This window comes from Phalangium opilio, unplaced genomic scaffold, assembly GCF_054372755.1.
Source record: "Phalangium opilio isolate 3A_F unplaced genomic scaffold, DU_Popi_V2 ptg000104l_1, whole genome shotgun sequence".
Taxonomy (NCBI): Eukaryota; Metazoa; Arthropoda; class Arachnida; order Opiliones; family Phalangiidae; genus Phalangium; species Phalangium opilio.
The window spans coordinates 204,262-224,416 of record NW_028324206.1 but is presented as its reverse complement, the minus strand read 5'-3'; the positions used below and the strand labels follow the sequence as shown (position 1 = coordinate 224,416).

At 38.8% G+C, this 20,155-nt stretch overlaps 1 protein-coding gene across 1 annotated transcript; it reads right to left on the bottom strand.

Annotated features, from left to right (window-relative positions):
* Positions 1-15,505: 15,505 nt before the first annotated feature.
* Positions 15,506-17,014, bottom strand: LOC149630006 (uncharacterized). Its single transcript, XM_089851335.1, has 2 exons — positions 16,199-17,014; positions 15,506-15,913 (listed from the first exon to the last, which is right to left on the bottom strand). The coding sequence occupies exons 1-2, from the start codon at positions 17,012-17,014 to the stop codon at positions 15,506-15,508; spliced, it is 1,224 nt and encodes a 407-aa protein (XP_089707461.1).
* Positions 17,015-20,155: the final 3,141 nt, after the last annotated feature.

Here is a 20,155-nt window from a genome sequence, read left to right as displayed (position 1 = left end):
GATCATTAGCCACTCATACATATACTCGCTGCTAACAGAACAATTCTGGCCCTAGCAGCCACGAGACTTCAACGATGGGCTATACAGCTGTCAGCATACACCTACGAATTGCGTTACAAAAAGGGACTGAACAATGCGAACGCTGATGCATTAAGTCGACTTCCATTACCTATGAAACCAGTATCCGCAACACCATTGCCTGCGGAGTATGTTTTTCTGGTTACGTCTTTAGACAAATCCCCTATATCGATCAAAACTTTGGCCGATACTACCAAAATGGATCCTATTCTCCAAGAAATACGCAATTACTTATGAAATGGATGGCCACAAAAATCAAAACTGGATGCAGAGATACACGGTTACTACCATAGAAGGGAAAACTTGTCTAACATTGACGAAATTCTACTCATGGGAAACAGGGTTATTATCCCGGCGAAACACCGAAAGGAAATAATCATGGAGTTGCATAGCACGCACCAAGGAATAGCTGCGATGAAGGCTACTGCTAGGTCCAAAGTATGGTGGTCAAACATAGATACAGACTTGGAAAATGCGGTGAAGACTTGTAGCCGATGTCAGGATCCCGCACCTATGCCACCAGCAAAGTTCAAGCCATGGCCAACAACAGATGAACCATGGAGAAGGGTACATTGTGATTTTGCTGGCCCTATAGAAAATAAATACATCCTCGTGACCGTAGATTCTCATACAAAGTGGATGGAACTCGATGTAACTAAATCTACATCCAGCGCAGTGGTCATTCAAAACTTAAGACAACATATTGCCCGTTAAGGGATCATGCCGACATTGGTAACGGACAATGGAACTTGTTTCTCGAGTCAAGAATTCCAACATTTCACTAGATGTAACGGGATAAATCATTTAACAACCACGCCATATCATCCATCGTCTAATGGCCAGGCAGATAGGAGTGTACGCACTATGAAGACAAGTTTGAAGAAAATCACGGGAGACACATCGCATGAAATTGATGTGATCAATAAGGGACTAAACACATACAAACAGGGTTCCTTAGAGGCACGCTTATGCAAAATATTAAGTAATTATCGCCGCACACCCAACAAATCCGGGAAATCACCGGCCGAAATGATGTTTGGTAGAAACATCCTTACAAAATTAGATGTATGTAATACCATCATATTCACGTCAACATCAGAAAATTCGAAGAATTGTCGGCAAGTATGGCCATAAAACAATATGAAGTCAACGGTACAGTCACAACCAGATGTTATGGAGGAGGACCGAAATGGATACACGGCACCATTATAAAGAAGCTAGGGGAGATGATGTATCAAATTGACACACCTAAAGGAATTTGGAGAAGACACTTTAAACAAATTAGACTACAACAAGAGAAGGATACGACGTCCCCACAATGCCAACCAGAGTCAATCGTGACCAATAAGAGAAATCATAAGACTATTACACTATCTAAAGAGAGTTATTTGACTTTTACCCCACGACATCCTCGGAGACATATCACTGACCAGCTGGAAACCGCCTCAGCCAATATGTCAAGCCAAAATCCAAACACAGATCCAGTGTTGGCAGACAACAACAAATCCACTACAGTCTCTATCACCATGAGATCCACTACAGTTCCTATCACCATGAAGTCCACTACAGTTCCAATCACTTTGACGTCCAACGCCAATGATGTATCTAAAGTCGTGTACAACTATCAGATACTAGGGAGCCTCAGAGCGTTGCCAGGCCTATCCGAATCAAGCGACCACCGGAGAGATATGGACTATGAACTAAATAAACTCAAAATGTTCCACATAATAATGTCTTAATTTAATTTAATGTATTGACAATGCCGTATTTTAGCGAAATGTTTAAATGACAAGTTACAAATATACAATATGTTTTAAGTAATAATTAATTATGTACAGATTTGACAATGTTATAACTTATAAAAAAATTGTTAGGGGGAAGGTATTGAAGTATATAAAATTGTATAACGCGCCAAAATCTGTTTACTAGGATTGACCCGAGAGGGCGACAGGAGATTGGCAAGATAGGGGACCAGATGGTTAGGGAGAAGGAAGAGGGGCACTTCGGAGTGAGAATTAGGACAGTACAGTACGACAAGCGTTATAGTTTTAACCAAGCCAGTAGGATATTAATAAAGTATTAATCTGCTTTTCAACTATCAATAAATTACTTTACTTGCGTTAACAAACAATCACAACATAAACATAATGAAAGACAAAGGGGAGGTGTAATTGTCAGGTCCAATCACAACGGAAGAGATGGAACAATCGGAAATTATTTGGGTAAAATCAATTCAAGGACAAATATACCAAGAATAAAACGAACTAAATTCTGGTAAAAATAGCGAAACCTCACACCTATATACCCTGCACCCAATGGTAAACAAACTAGGACTACTTTGCGTAGGGGGGAGGCTTCACGAATCTTCACTCACATACTCCGAAAAGCACCCTATTCTATTAAGTAAAAACAAACATCTAGCAAAATTACGTAATATTACCACTTCAATAAGCCTCGTTCATGGAGCCTTTCCTCAAAAAATATGACCAAAACGTGTGAAAACCTTTTGATATCTAAAAATTTTAGTATGTTTTTGTCATAGGTGTCAGTTTGCTTTGTGTTTTTAGTATTATACGGTTAAAAAATATCTTCGCAAGAATAGCGCTACTCAACCCATTCTATTAAAAGCGGGTCATTGCCAGTCCACGATAAACCCTTTGGCGCCAATAATTCCAATGGGGGAAAGATTGAATGTTATCTTATCTATTCAATAGGCTAGGTAATGTGTAATTTCACTTCCCCCACTTGGAAGTCCCTTCAAAAAAGGTGAAACGAAACCCAATTCCTACCCAAAATCCTCCCCACCATTTTACATTTCTCTTTCGGTCTTGGTTTGCAGCCAGCACTACTAATTCAGTAACGTCCGCTTATAGTCTGTATAAGATTTTCAGGAGTTCTGCCTTTTTAATGTAATATACTTATTCAATAATTCACTTTTACTTGCTCTGTGAATTAAATCCCTAATATCCCCAATTTATGTATTTAACTTACTAGGTGGATCAGTTCAATCAGTTGTTGAATTTTTATCGCGGGATGCAAGATGTCCATAAATTTAAAGAAGACGGTAAATAGCTTATTTCTATACTTTTTATGATTTTGGGTAAATTAGAAAATATATTCTTCATCTGTACAGTTTTGTCCACGGCAAACGAGAGGTTGGCCGAAGAAAATGTTCAGCTGTCGAGTAAAGTGAACACATTGACTGTGGAAAATGAGTCCTTGCAGGCCCAAATAAAGAACCTGCAGGAAGCTCTTAAACAAAGACGTAAATATTTTTAATTAAATGTTCTTATTAGGATTTTTCTTTTGTATTTTTCATTAAAAAATATCTTGGCAGAATCGGAAACCAACTTTTCACGCGCGGGAACAGGGAAGTGTCGGAACCGGCGTCCGATAGCCGTTGGGGCTCTGTTCCCTTGGATCAGAGGAAAGCCGCGAAAATGCCGCGATTGGACAGTTTTGATGAGTAATTATATTTAACTATGGCGAATTTTAAGCGCAGTTAAATAGTTTTACTCTATTATTTTGGCAGTCCAGATAAAGCGAAGGAGAAAAATTTGAATTTTCCAGTGCGTGGAAAGGCTAGAATGCAATTACCTGGCCATTCTTGCGAAGACTGCGATGGGGTATATGGATTTATTATTAGTAATCGTATTCAGTCGCGGTGTTTAAAGATATTTTTGTAGTACTACTCATCTTTACCCGAAAATGAGCAGTCGCGGCGGCAAAACGTATGTTCAAGACATAGATCGGTCAAAAAAAGACCACGCACCCCTGAAAGCTTTTGGTCCCTGGATTTCGAAAAACTTTTCAACCAACCCAGCCCCCCGCCAAAGAATGGGTAAAAACAAATGGAAGGAGGAGGCCACTTGAACCTTGAGCCTCCTTAAACCTTAATAGAAACTCTAGCATTTAGAAATTAATTCACTATATATGAATAATAACATTAAAAAAGTATCAATAAACAACTTTAACAAGGACTGTACCGAGAATACTTTTAGTATTTTCCATTTGAATATCAGAAGCCTCAATAAAAATTTCGAGAACTTACAATATTATTAAAATCTGTAAAAAAAAATTTGATATCATTGTACTCTCAGAATGCTGGCTTAAAGACCTGGAAATTCTGCATTTTAACCTTCCTGGTTACAAAATAACTAACACCAAAAAAATAAACAACCGCGCGGACGGAATAGTAGTGTTTCTTTCTAACAAGATAAAATTTGAATACCAAGAAACTGTGATACATGACTCTAACTGTTTAACCTTTAATTTTTGTATTAACGATATAAAGTTCAAACTCTTATGCATTTACCGATCCCCAAACTCGGATGTACTCAAATTTTTAGAAAACCTCGAAAACAAAATTTCAACCTACTCGACCGAACCTAACGTAATAATTATAGGAGATATTAATATAGACATCCTTAGAAATGCCATCAATAACCAAGCAAATGAATATCTCGCATCCAACCAATAGATAAGCCTAATAAATAACCCAACGAGATCCACGGAGTCTGGCAAATCATGCATTGATCACATTTTTCTAAAATTGAAACCTTCCTTAAGAATATCAACAACCTCATATATATTGGATACGTCAATTACCGATCATTATCCAATAATTGCAGATTTCAACAAGTTACAGATATATGAGGACCAAAACAAGTCAATAACAAATCATGCACCTAAAGTCGACTATAAAAAACTCAACTTCGTACTCTCCTTTGAAAACTGGCTCTCAGTCTACAGGGCAACGGATGTGAACGACGACTGTGCAGAATTTACCCAGAACTTTAACCTTGCTAAAAGACCTTATAAAGTAAATAGTGACCTCTCAGTTAAAATCCCAGAATCTAAAGCTATAAGACGTCGAACTCCTTGGATAACAAAGGGACTAATAAAGAGCATAGAGACAAGAGACAAATTAAGAAAAAAGCTATTAAAGAACCAATTAATACTGACTTAAAACATAAATATAACACTTATCGAAGCAAACTTAATACACTTATCAACGCAGAAAAAATTCTATTACGCGAACAAGGTAAAAAATGCGGGGAATGATGCTGGAAAACTGTGGGCAATCATAAAAGAAATTAAAAATCCTAACAAAAATGACAAGCAATGGGTAGAAGCCATAAAAATCGGGGAATCTATTTACAATACCGGAAATAGAGCTACTGAAATCGCCATTGAATTTTATAAATACTTTTCGAATATCTGCCCACATTTGGCTAAAAATATAATTCAATCAAAAGATTTTGAACTCCTAGAAAAACAAATTAAACAACAAAATCGAGGCCCCAAAATGGCAATTCATTTGTCTTACGCCCTGTTAACGGTTCAGACATTCTTCAATATATACACTCTAAAAAAAATAAACCAAATCGTGCGGTACTGATGGTCATAGCTCTCTTATGTTTAAAAAAATCTGTATACATATTACAAACCCTTTAGTCCATATTGTTAATCTAAGTTTCTCCAATGGACTATTTCCCGAAATGTGTAAAACCGCACTTATAACCCCAATTTAACGAAATACTTTTATATAATCTTCGTTTTACAAATTTTAGTATGTTAATTTATTTGAATAATAGTTAACCGATCCCCGAGCCCTATTCAAAACTCGCTGCTGTGAGACCCCCGCGCTTAACAGTTTTCCGTTTTAAGAATAAATTACATTTAGAACGCGATTCATTGTGATTAAAGTGAAAGAAGTTTTATTTTAGTATGAAATTATATTCGTTTAGATATGTTTGACAGGATTCGTTCGCAAACTTTTAAAAATTTGTTCTAATCCTTGGCTTAGGCCAATATTGCGTTAAACAGATTTTGTTCATAGGGTTTCGTGTTTCAAAGATAGTTTAGTCATTTTAGATTTTCAGTTAAATACATTGTAGCGTGAATCTTTTTGTTTTGATTAATTCTGAAGCTGATGTTAATTTGAATGTAGCCACGTTGACAAGCGAGTAATATTTTTCAAGTAATGAATTGATACTACAAACCTGTAGCAAAATACAGCTATGATGTTCGCTATTTATGGGTGTCAAACAAATATTTTCGATTTAGGATTATTGTAGTAAGAACACTTTCTTTTCCATTTCATTTATGAAATAGAATGGAAAATATTTCGCAAATGGCGACAACTGTTGCAAAAGAAATCCCATATAAGTAGACAATGAAGGCCTTTAACAGAAAGTCCAATGATAAGGGCGAAAAATCTTCAATCTGGGATGACTCAGGCAGCATATAGCCTGCAGTTTTCATAATGTACATCCGTTCGTTAGGTGTAGATTGTCGCGTCTCCTCAAATCGCAAACACCTGTGCAAATATGATTAGTTACTGCTATCAAAAATTATCATCATTCACGACTTAGGGTTTTTAGTATCTTACAAATAGTCAAGTTGATCCAGAATGCTTCTTGGCAGTCTCTTGTTGAATTTGTAATGTGAAGCAGTTGGTTGGTAATTCTTTTTTCCGACGTAATACTTTATCATATTTTTTGAGTCTACTTCGCAATGCATACAGAAAGGATGGAGTGAGGTCCTTCTGGTAAAAACATGCAGCTGCGCCACTGGCGAACATGTCAATTGGGATAAAGCGTAATGCAATAATTCTGTTTAAGTATCGACTATCCGCTCGGACACGCTTCTGAAGACGGGAGTACTCTCCATTTACATTTTTCTGTAATAAAAATGTTCACAAACATTAAAAACGTATTTCATTCTCTAGAGGAAGCTAGTTCTATCAGATATTTCTAGTTCTATGTGTACAGTAAGTTTGAACGTCACCGTTTTTGTTGTTTTTATACTTGGATTAAAAGAATTCATAGTTAGACGTTAAACGGAAAATAACTATTCTCGTTACTTATATAGTGGATTACTATTAGTTTTTGATATTTTAAGTAACAGCTTATCCCTAATTTCGAGTACTTCACTTATCTCCATTTCCTAATAAAATTGAAAATTGACAACTATTTCTGTCTTATTATTACTCCATAGTTTATTATCTGATTAATTTTTGAGCCTTCTAACATAATTGGCGTTAATAGAGGTTGTCCTAGGAGATCGTCGATACTGTCGATGTGTTGATCCTTGGAAATTAATAGTTCACCGCTCAATAATCCCGAATAGCATTTGACAAAAAACATTGCGCCGAGTAACCAGCCCAGTAATAGAATTCTCGCCGCAGTTCCATCAACAGTACCATTTGAATCTGAATCCGAATTAAAAAATATATTTACAATGTGGAAAATCATAAGTGTTAGAACATTTTCCAATCTGAAAATTATTGCGCGCCAAAGATAGCATTTATGTAATTTTCCAACGAAACCAAATGCCAATGAACTTAACAGTTGTCGAGGAGACCAGAGACGTATTTCCAAACATTTTCATAGATGAGGTGGAGTGGAGATTGCTTCCTAGTTGATTTGATATATTTGAGAAAGGACGTTGCTAGTACCATTAGGATGAAACAGAAAATCATCGTCAACCAGATTGTTCCGTTGAAGCCTTTTATCAATAGACGACTTTCAGCTTGATTTCCTTTATCTTTGACACACGTCAAGATACAATTAGACACAGTTTCCACAGGTTGTGACAAGTGATAAAGTTCCAATTCGTAAGGGTTTGGACTATAGGTTAAAGCAACAAAGTCTGTAAACTATTAAAAGTATAACTGTATTGTATATTTTACCTCGGGTTCAATTTAAATAAGCAATTCATACCCCATGTATTATGGCATAGTTCCAAAATTCTAACTCAAACTGTCAATTTGTTTTGTTACGTTGAATCATTCAGTCTGTGTAAATGATAAAAAGTCAGGAGAAAATGATATTAATTACACTATTCACCGAATCGTCTTTCTATCGTAGCGTATGTTTCTTATTTTGATGGCAAAATATAAAGGATTATTAGGAAACTTATATTATTGTTATTGGATTAAGAGAAATTGTTAAATCACTCTTTACCTCTGATTAAAAACAGCTTTTAAATTTTCTTAAAAATATACAGGGTGTTTCTGGAAAGTCTGGCACAAATTAACAGGCATGTTCCTTGGGTCAAAAGGAGTCCGAAAGGTCCTATGACGTTTTGGGGTAAAGCGCTCCGTTGCGACGATATGGGCTCTCAAAAGTAGACCGAAAAACAAGGAGATTTTGCAGAATTTTAGCACTAATATTGTGGTTTTGACCCAATTGTTTTCGATTATTGAGCATAAGGCAATGATCGAAATAAGTTCAAGCCTAGTGGAAGACCGTGAACGTGTTAAACGGCCAAAAGCGTTAACCCGTTTGTTTTAATAAATGATTGTAATTAAAGGTAAGGAAAGTAGCTCAGATATCGGTTACTTGTTTGTTCAGATGCACTGGTAACTGACCAGTCTTTTATTCTTTATTTGAAATAGACACATTACTTTTACAATAATTTGAATGAACCCCTTAAGTTTTACAATAATTCGAATGAACCCCTTAAGTTTTACAATAATTCGAAGAACCCCTTAAATTTTACAATAAATCGAATCGAACCCATTAATTTTACAATAATTCGAATCGAACCCATTAATTTTACAATAATTCGAATCGAACCCATTACATTTACAATAATTCGAATTGAACCCATTACATTTACAATAATTCGAATTGAACCCATTACATTTACAATAATTCGAATTGAACCCATTACATTTACAATAATTCGAATTGAACCCATTACTTTTACAATAATTCGAATTTCCGCCATGCTGTGTTGGTCTAAACATTAGGGTTGTTTTCAACGTCAGAAGTTGTAGGTTTTTTACAGACGGCTTAAATGTGTGTACCTTAACGTGCTTCATGGCGTACGCGCGCAAGTTTGCTTAAACGTTGATGGTGCCCATTTTGAACAATTTTTGTAGAACAATGTAATTGGGTTTCATTCGAATTATTGTAAAAGTAATGGGGTTCGATTCGAATTATTGTAAAAGTAATGGGGTTCGATTCGAATTATTGTAAAAGTAATGGGGTTCGATTCGAATTATTGTAAAAGTAATGGGGTTCGATTCGAATTATTGTAAAAGTAATGGGGTTCGATTCGAATTGTTGTAAAAGTAATGGGGTTCGATTCGAATTATTGTAAAAGTAATGCGGTTCATTCGATTTATTGTAAATGTAATGGGTTCGATTCGAATTATTGTAAATGTAATGGGTTCAATTCGAATTATTGTAAATGTTATGGGTTCGATTCGAATTATTGTAAATGTTATGGGTTCGATTCGAATTATTGTAAAATTAATGGGTTCGATTCAAATTATTGTAAAATTAATGGGTTCGATTCCAATTATTGTAAAATTAATGGGTTCGATTCCAATTATTGTAAAATTAATGGGTTCGATTCCAATTATTGTAAAATTAATGGGTTCGATTCGATTTATTGTAAAATTTAAGGGGTTCATTCGAATTATTGTAAAACTTAAGGGGTTCATTCGAATTAATATTGTAAAAGTAATGGGGTTCATTCGAATTATTGTAAAAGTAATGTGTCCAATTCAAATAAAGAATAAAAGACTGGTCAGTTACCAGTACATCTGAACAAACAAGTAACCGATATCTGAGCTACTTTCCTTACCTTTAATTACAATCATTAATAAAAACAAAGGGATTAACGCTTTTGGCCGTTAAACACGTTCATTGTCTTCCACTAGGCTTGAACTTATTTCGATCATTGCCTTATGCTCAATAATCGAAAACAATTGGGTCAAAACCACAATTCTAGTGCTATAATTCTGCAAAATCTCCTTGTTTTTCGGCTTACTTTTGAGAGCCCATAACGTCGCAACGGAGCGCTTTACCCCAAAACGTCATAGGACCTTTCGGTCTCCTTTTGACCCAAGGAACATGCCTGTTAATTTGTGCCAGACTTTCCAGAAACACCCTGTATATCAAATATAATATAAAGCTTGACGTACGTTACGTTTCGCAAGTTACGTATAATGTAATGAAATCGGAAAATGTTCATATACCGAAAGTTCACAGACATATCTCCTTTCCACATTAACGGAACGAACTTATTGTTACTCTGAGGCAAAGAAAATGATTAAAATACCAATAATTGACCCCTTGGTCAGTGTATATTTAAGGTCTTACAGATAGGAACGAGAATCTGAAATCCATGATTTTATGTTCCTTGGTTATTCGTTACGAGTCCTTTCCAGAGCGTGTTGCATTTAACATAAGCACTCTGGCGAGCGGTCACTTATTCTGTTAATTGTTAAAAGCTTTAATGTCTTCCCAAGTGTTTTATTCAAATGTTTTTTGTCAGACCAAAGAACATTAAAGTTCACTTACATGGTTAAGTTCTATGCTCTAACACCAGATAACTATAAGCTACTGAAAGCATACATATCCTTAATGTGTTGTTCAGGATAGCATTACTCATATTGTAATTATTCCAAGGTCTTATTGTATTAATGGAAAGTTTAGGAAACATAACATTATACTTTTTACGCCCGTATTCTTTACGTTCTGGGGACGTAAAACTTCGGTATCGCTAACGATCCCCTCGGGGCACCAGGCGACACCCCGTTGTATTTCTAACCTTCCACCCGGGTGGAGGACTACCGGGTGGTGACCGTTTACTTGCCCCCTTACTCGTGGGATTCTCATGGATAGCACATCAAAAAACAACTCTAAAACTACAACACCTACGGTGCAGGGGTCTGCTTCAAAGGCTTGCCTGCATTGGAGTTACGGGGGCCATGAGATCGACCCCAACTGCTTCCCTGGAGGTGCTCCTTGACATGCTTCCTCTTCAGCTCTTCATTGAGGAGGAGGCTGTCATGGGGGCCTCCAGCCTCAACAATAATGGGTCTTGGGTTCCAAGACTCTGCTATTACAGCCATACGAAGCTCTTTCGGGAGTACGCCGCCCTTGAGCCGTCGGTAACGATGTGCTCTGACAAAACCGTTACCAGTTTTGATTTCACTAAGCCATTCAAGGGGAAATGAAATAATATTTGAGAATCACCATTATACCTATTTAACTAGACATGCAATCGTTTCTCTTTATTTATAAACAATTGTTTATCAAAACACAAGCAGACACGTCAAGTACAAAGCCTGCCTCTCAGGAGAAGTAAAAATCCACTCGTCCCTACTGCCTACTATATTTCAGAAAGTCACACTCGAAACATATTTTGATCATTTAGTTGAAAACGACTTCTCTATTCCGTTTTTATTAACTAACGATATCAATACTCATCCTATATTAACTTTGGAAAGAGTTTCATGATACAGTGGAGTAAAGTCTCAATTTTTCGCTTTATAAAAACTATTAAAGCATAGCGCGGCTCCAGTGGATCCCCTACAAGTTGAATTTCCTTACGAACCACAGTTTTGGCTTCGCAAAGCTAGAGGCATTTGTGGAGGGATTTATACGTGCATGTATAAATCCCGCCCACTAGCCTTTGCCAAGCCAACCCGAGGTTTAGGAGGCAAGTCCCCCTATAGGGGATCCACTGGAGCCGTGCTATGCTTTAACTGTATCCAGTCTATCGACTTTTTACCCAATCTTCGTTACTCGTCCTTTGCAAACTTTGACTACAGATTTTTCAGTTAAGAGAGGTTTTTCTCAAATAATTTATTAAAATTGTATGATATCAGGAGTTCATAATAACCCGAAGTACGAAACTGGTTAAAAAGCCCGTAACAACTAAGTTTCGCCGTAAAGCTCAGCGGATTCATACACCGCTTAACTCCCAAAAAATATTTACCCCATTTTTTAGCACCCACGCGCATTAACTTACACACTTCCGGTTTAGCACTAATTTTATCTTGTGATTTTGGGAGCGAAAAAGGCTCACGACTGCTTCTGTCGGAACGGTGTAAATTAAGCCTTGGCTAAGAAGTTGGCTTTTATTCGGGGTTTCTAGTTTTCTACAAAACATTTAAACGATCATCAATGATGTTTTGTTGTGATATGTGTGAGTGAGAATTCCGTGGTTAAATAAAAACGGTTTGGACAATTTTATTCCCAGTATCTTTAATATAAGAATTGAAACGTGTTTGTACGTCCACCATATCGCCATTGGCAGGCAACAGAAGTTTCGGAACGAAAACCATGGAGTATAGATACCACTACGATATACTGTAAGGTTGTATGTCCATAAACAGGCTAATCCTTTCTATGCGCAACGACAGAATCTTGTTGTTCGCGATTTTTACCATTAGCTCTATGGCCAGTTTCATACTTCCCCCGAAGGGGGGTTATTATGAACTCCTGATGATATTAATTATTTTTATCTGAATTAACTTATTATTCTTCTAGTTGTATCGTTTTAAGAGACGTTTTTCCTAGAGTATGCCTCTTTCGCGAGTGTCTGAAAGACCTTAAAATGGTGTAGTTAGATTGTTGATGACAGTTAATAGGATAGTGTTCAGTAAAGTCTTTCAGATATCCGTCAGCTGTGAATAACATCCGGAAATTGAGAACCCTTTTGTTCAGATTAGGAAACTGCGAACGTGATCCCCTGGGGTGTAACAACAAGCAGACAGACCAACAAACACACAGACAGATGAATACGTCGAGAACAGAATTTTTCCAAAACAATCATCACTCGGTGAAATAAAAAATCTAGCCTCTGTATTGGCTTCATATGAGTCCAATATCGGTAAGAAATTGTCCAATGAGGGTTTGATTTTAGTCCTATATTGGTTAGAAATTTGTCCAATGTGGGTTTGATTGATGTGTGGATAATATCGTGACTATTTCTGGTAATAATCGATTCCTTAATAGATGATTCTGGATCCAATTTTGGATGAGGCTTCACATCTGGCTTATCGTTCGACCCTCCCTTTTTGGACGCTAGTTACGTTATCCAAAAATAGACAAAAAACTGTGCTGTCTCAGAGTCAGCCGTTTGGATCCATTTACATCCAATTTTGGACAATTTTTTTAACAGTGCACGCCTTAGGAAATAGTCAAGTGCTAATAGAGTAGTGATGAGGGTACTATTTATCGCGTATGTGATTCGGTTTAGTAACGTTGCTTTTAATGTTCTTATGTTACCACGCTTTGTGGTACACTTCTCTCGAAGAGAAGTATTATATACTTTTGAAAATATTGCCAATCACAATTGATAGTTCATATCATTATCAGGTTTTTTAGTACTGTACAATTATTTGTCAATGATTAAAACTTTGCTTTTTTTCGTTAGTAATGAGCTCAAACAATTTAAAAAAGATCAGAGTTTATCGTAAAAAAATAATAGTGGCGGTTTCTCGTCCAATTACTTATCGATAAATGAAACCAAAACCACTTTGGATCAAGAAATCGATGGATCATAATTTTTTATTCGAAATCGAATAAAACGTATCGCAAAAAAATTTTTGGAGTAATATTTTACTGATTATGTTGAAAATTTTAGTTTTTCGGAAAAAATACTTACGATTAATAATTGCATCACTCTACCTTTTTCCAAAACAAATCGAGACGAAATACTTTTATATAATCTTCGTTTTACAAATTTTAGTATGTTAATTTATTTGAATAATAGTTAACCGATCCCCGAGCCCTATTAAAAAGTTTTTTTCGTAGCCCATCATTTATAAATTTGAAATTTGTCAGCATACTTTTATATAAATTGAAATTTGGCTGAATTTTTAAACTTAACACTATTTGGTCGGATTATATGGTCATTTTCCTATTCCAAGTTGAGAGAAGGGTCCCAAAAGAAAGAGAACAAAACATACATGAATTAAAATATCAGTTTTATAACCGCTTTTTGGGGGGGGGGTCAAAGATGACTAGAAATGAAACTTAAGTAGCCAATGAATTTTAATTTTCAAGAGCTGGGTTAGGTACATTTGAATAGTCATGTAATCCATAAGGTTTAATTTATTATATTCTTTAACCTTGCATAAACTTTGGTTTAATAGTACTCCATGTTTGAAGCTAGTTATATTCTTTTTTGGCGCAGTACTGTAAGGATGTGCAAAATGAAAAGTTCGTGCTTAGTTACAAACAATATGAATACTTGATAATAATAATAATAATAATAATAATAATGAAATGAAATGAAATGAAAGTTTATTGTGTATATTAAAAACTAAACAAGTAGTTCACTAGAATATACACATGTTCAATATATTATGTACAAGAAACAACATTATCTAACGAATTTGGCCAAGTGTAATTGAAAATATATCAAATTTTTGGGAGTAGAGATTATAAGTTTTTTGAACACGATAAATAGGATTTAAATGTTTACAAGGAACAAAGAAAGTTACATTTTTACGTAGGGTATGGAGCACCAAAAAGTTTATCTTAACAAGTAAGTCGCTCATTGTAATTCTATGATTAAGTAATTTATGAAGAAATTTAATATCAATTATTTCCAAGTAATAAGTTATGGACGGGAGATTTAAATGATTCAACAAAATGAGGTAGTTGTAATCTAGATGACGTAAGAAGAAAGTATGTACATAAAAGACAAATTTACGCTGGACAGCGTCTATGGATTCGCGCAGGTAAGAACTACAGGCACTCCAAACTATCGAACCGTAAGTGAGACGTGATCGGACAAGACTGATGTAGAGCATTCGGAAATGTTTCAAGGACCTCAGAGGCCGACAAATCTTAAATGCCACTCCCAAAGTCCTGCGGCAACGATTAACAGTATGGGTGGCGTGCTCGCGAAAGAGCAAGGCGCTGTCAAATAGTACCCCAAGATCGGTTACCGTAAACCTTCGCGGAATGACAGAGATACCGACAGTATAAGAAAAGCCGATTTGTCTACTGATACGCCTAGTGAACGCAACCTGTTGGGACTTAAGAGGATTGACTGGCAAATTATTCTTGTCACACCACATCGTTATTATGTTCAAATCTGCTTGGAGTTTAGCGCAGTCTTCAATAGAGTTAATGATCTTACAGACCTTATGGTCGTCCGCGAAAGCTATTAGCTTCGAGTGTTTAATTAAAAATTGTAAATCGTAAACGTAAAAATTAAACAATAACGGACCAAGAGAGGAACCCTGAGGAACCCCGCAGTTAACATGGTACACAACGGAGGCAAGGACACCATTACACTTAATGCGGTTAGTTCTATGATGTAGGTATGATTGAAACCAGCCAAGAAGGTTATTACCAACACCTAATATGTGCATTTTGTCTAGTAAATAGGTATGGGAAACACGATCAAAAGCCTTGGCCAAGTCGAGATATATGACATCGACTTGACCACGACTTTCGACCTCCGGCGCCACGTAGTCCATGAATGCTGCAAGGTTCGTTTCAACACTCCTCCCCGGCACAAAACCATGCTGACAATCGTTAGGAAAGGCACTAAACCAGTCCTGTAATTTGGCATGCACGAGCATATCAAAAAGTTTAGCCAGAGTGGACAGGAGGGATATTGGTCGATAATTTTTCACGTCCATAGCCGCACCAGATTTTTAAACAGGGATAACCGCCGCTTCCTTCCTAATGGTAGGGAAAGTTTGGGTTGCTATAGACAAGTTATAGACATGGGCTAGTGGTTGCAGTAAAAGGTCACCGCAACCTTTTAGAATAAAGGCTGGTATCCCATCCGTACCGGTGGACTTTTTGTTAGGAAGTTTAATAATAGCGCCATGAATGTCGGTGAGCGTAAAAATCATGGAGGATAATGCTTGATGTTTTATGGAAGATGAGTCATAATCATAGTGACCATGAAGTGGCGTACTATCCACTGAAATTGTAGAGAAATGGTCGCCAAAATGGGATGCAATCATCTCAGGATCAGTGACCATTTCACCATCAATTTTCAGGGAGATGCGATGGGAGACATCTTTGATATTGCCGTTAACAAAGTTCCAAAACTTCTTAGGATGAGATAACGCGTCACTACAAACACGCTTGCCCTCCAAGTATTGTCACGTTTTGAATATTTTCTGACTAGTGCACGCTGTTTTTTATAGTTAATAAAATCTGGTAAGAAGGCGGTACGCTTATATTTTATATAGTAGTACTTCTTGCTACGTATAGCAGAACGCAACTCAACCGAATACCACTTAGGAAAAGAGGACGTGCGAGTACCGACCCGAATAGGTATGGCAGCATCCATAGCGCGCTTAATATAGTGTTAACAGGGAAGAGCAGTAATTAACATCCTGCGAGTTTAATAAGGTAAGCCAATCGGAATCACGCAAGGTAGTGTATAGGTGATAATAGTTCCCTTGCATGAACTGGTAGGACTGGTGCGGCGTAAATGGTGGAGCAAATGACGGAATTGGGTAATGTACCATAAAGGGAGGATGATAAGCATCTGGTGTTACGTAGGCTTCACACAACGACAAAATATCTAAATCATTTACATTGGCTAAGCACAAGTCCAAAATATTGTCACAAGAGTTTTTAAAGTTATTAAATTGCCTGAGATTATAAAAGTAGCATATTTCAAATATATGACGCGCCTTCGTTTTAGTAAGGGTAGTGAAACCCAGAGTGTCATTTGTGGCCCAGTGCACACCAGGTAAGTTAAAATCACCAAGAAGCAATAAATTGGTTTCCTGGTCTGGCAAGTCCTGGAGAAGCCGTTGCCTAAACGTGTTATAAAGAGCGAAATTGGCGGACGGGGAGAAATAAACAGAACCAATCAGTAGGGTCGCGTCGGAACGCAATTTAACTTGCGCAAAGATGCACTCCGCGACTCCCTCAAGATCATGGCGCCTTAGACTAACGATTGATTTCTTAATGGCAATTAGTGCACCACCACCCCGAACGTGTTTATAATCAAGATCAGGTCTATCGGCTCTATATACGTGGTAAGTATCTGGAAAGTAGTTAGCATTGAAGTGTTCATGATTAAACCAAGTCTCCGTGAGACATATAATATCGAAGTCTAGCGATATCGCATTATCCATAAATTCAGAAGCCTTAGTCCGTAATCCGCGCACATTTTGGTAAGCTATGGACAGAGTCATTGATGCTGGATAGTTGGTTCGGACGGAGTGAGCTCGCTACTGTGCTTGTATGCGTCACGTAGTGGACCGCCAAAGTCAGCGATAATACAATCCACTGGCCAGATGTCGGGATCGGAGAGTCGAGTGAATTCGTCGTCGTCAGTACAGGTAACATAAAACGAAGAATGAGAGGCATTGGGATTTTTCGGGCGAAGACGAACGCAAATGGCCGACTGGATTCCCTCGTCCTCAACAAGAGTGGCGCGTAGGTCGGAGCAGAGTAAGTCGGGGTCTAACCAGCTAACAAATAAGGCCCTTCGTGGTCGACGAGGCTCACGACTCGCGGTTTTTATTTTAGAATTAACCGCCGACCCAGATTTGGTTGGCTTGCGGACGCGCGGTGGAGGTGAACTTGTGAGTGGTCGCGAAAGCGTGGGTTGTCGCGGAAACCCCGAAGTTGTCGACGTAGAATTCGGAAGCAGACCAAGCATTGGGTAATGTGTGGCAGCTGCAGAGAAGGATGGTACTTGTGGGAACTTTGGAGTAGTGTCACGCCGGATTGAGGATGAAGAAGCGGATTCGCGAATCTCAGAGAGCTCCTTCTGTAACTGTTGGTTAGAATTCTTTAATTGAACCACCTGGGAATCCAAGGTCATCACCAAAGTCTCGAGGGCGTCCATTTTCTGGAGCAATTTGTCCAAAAATGGAATCCGGCTCCCTAGTGAGACTGTCGGGACGGAGGAGGTTGGTAAGCACGTCACTGATATCGTCAACTGAGGCGCAAGTGCAGGTTGAGCAAAGCCGTTTGGTATTATGAGGAGAGTCACTGAGGTCGTCGTTAGAGGCCGAAGAAAGGTCACGTTGCTCAGATATTGAACTGTGGGACGCGCGAGACTGTTGACGGCTGCGCGATAATCGGGTCGAAGCTTTACAGTTCGTACAGGTAAACGAGTCCCCATTGCAGGATTTATGCGCCCGTCTTTTACAGCCACCAGAGCAGACCGCAATGGCCTGCTTGCCATAAATAGGTTTATCACAGCTAATGCAGGCGTCCTTAGCCGCAGCCATCGTTAGAATTAGGAAAAAACGAGCCCGAAGGGTGCAAACCGTAAATAGCAGACGATGCCAAAAAATTAGCTAAATTGAAGTAGATCTGAAATACAGTTATAGCATTAACTGCATCAGAAGTCCAGCGGAATATCAGCGCGACTAACAGCGCGACTATGGCAAACCGCTGCCACGAGAAAATTTCGAAAGACTGCTAAAGCACGAGTAATAGTTTAAATAAGTGAAAATTAAATTTAAATACCGTTAACGGAAGACGTTATAAAACAATAGGTGCAAAAAACCGGATCCAGAACGAACAAGGAACTGTAAATTTTAAGCAAAAACCGTAGCGCGAGCGAAGCGGCAAACTTATACTCAAGGCGTCGTCTGCTAATAATAATAATAATAATAATAATAATAATAATAATAATCTAAGCTTTGTCTACGAAGGGATTTCCACACTAAGCCTGTGGCTTATTTACATGTGGGTCCCTTTACAATGCATAGAGGGGTGGTGGCTAGCCCCTATGCCACAGCTAACCTACAGTGCCCTATACTAACTATTACCGTTATCCTATGCAGGTTTTGGTGGGAAGGAGAAACCGGGTTAGACCGCGGAGCAAAACTCCTTTAACAAGAGGGGAGAGAACTTGCAAACTCTACGCAGAAGGATTTGTTTCCAGATTTTCACCCGGTGCCACAGTTCGGGATCGAACCCGGGATCCCCTTGCTGCGAGGCGAAAGCGCTAACCGCTACGCCACCCCACCTATGGCGCCGAAACAGCAACGCCGGTTCTTTGGTGATCTGGTCCATGGTGCGGAACATTAACTTAAACGGCTTAGGGAGTTCGCTAGCTCTCATTACTGAAAGCACCGCATCCCCCACCCCCGAGTAGACTAAGTTATCCTTCAACCAATGCCCAGTGACCGAATCCTCACAGGAGTATACTAGAGCCCCGGCCGTCAGGCTAAAATTCGCAAGGCGCGGTAGAGGGCTTCCCGAAGGTATCACAACCAGCGCCCCTTGAATCGCCTTCTGGATTGGGCCCACGTCTTCCTCCGCGATGACCGCCGGCGGATAGCCTTTTTTAACAATGGCCATCTTTTCTCTATAGGACTAAGCCTTTTTCGACGCCCCCTGCGAGATACTGGGTGAGGGAGTCGAATCCTACCCTCTAGGCCTCTTCATTGGGTTGTCGCGAGCCGCCGCACCCCCAGCGGGGGTGGAGACCGTTTCAGACCCTGATTTGGCCTTTTGCCGAGCAATCTGTCGTTTGAGACGACGACGCACGGTACGTTTCGAAGGCTTGCCAGTCACACGTACCGATAAATCGGCAAAAGTATCGCCGGATACAGGCCCTAGCATAGTGGTATCATTGAGGGTTCTGCCCTGAGCAGACCCCTGCACCGTAGGTTTGTTAGATTTAGTTTTAGGTAAATGTTCAGAATCCATAAGAATCCCACGAGTAAGGGGGCAAGTAAGAGGTCACCACCCAGTAGTCCCCCGCCCGGGTGGAAGACTAGATACAACGGGGTGTCGCCTGGTGCCCCGAGGGGATCGTTAGCGATACCGTAGTTTTACTTCCTCAGTACCATGCAGCCCTCGGCACGATGCCTCAACACCTTGGCTTGGGAAGGACGCGTACCCGCTTAGCCCACACAACGTAGTGGTTACCAACTCTCACCACCGAGGAGGCGTGATACAACGCATTGATGAGGATCCAAGCTAGCGTGTGTAAAGTTAAGAACGCGAGTGGGAAGCCAAAGCAAGGGGAGGGTGAAAGAGAAAACACCCCATCTAGCTTGCGTCCCCAACTTCGAGAGCCAATCACGATTGTAAAAACATGTATCTACTAGGGCTGGAACCTGGGACCTTCCACGTATTAGGCGGACGTGATAACCACTAAACCAAAGATACGTAGTAAGACTGAGTTTTTCAAGAGATAATTATTATGTCCAATCACGATGGTCAAAATATGTATCTGCCAGGGCTCGAACCTGTGATCTCCCGCTTGTAAAGTGGACGTGATAACCACTTCACCATGAATACTTAGTCATACTAGTTTTCCAAAGAGATCTAGCTTATTTTTATGCCCAATCACGATGGTAAAAACA

Coding starts and splice junctions, on each gene's coding strand:
- LOC149630006 (XM_089851335.1), bottom strand. CDS start 17,014: ATGACTCTGTCCATAGCTTACCAAAATGTGCGCGGATTACGGACTAAG. Junction 15,914..16,198: donor CCTTATTAAACTCGCAGGAT/GTTAATTACTGC, acceptor TCTCATCCTAAG/AAGTTTTGGAACTTTGTTAA.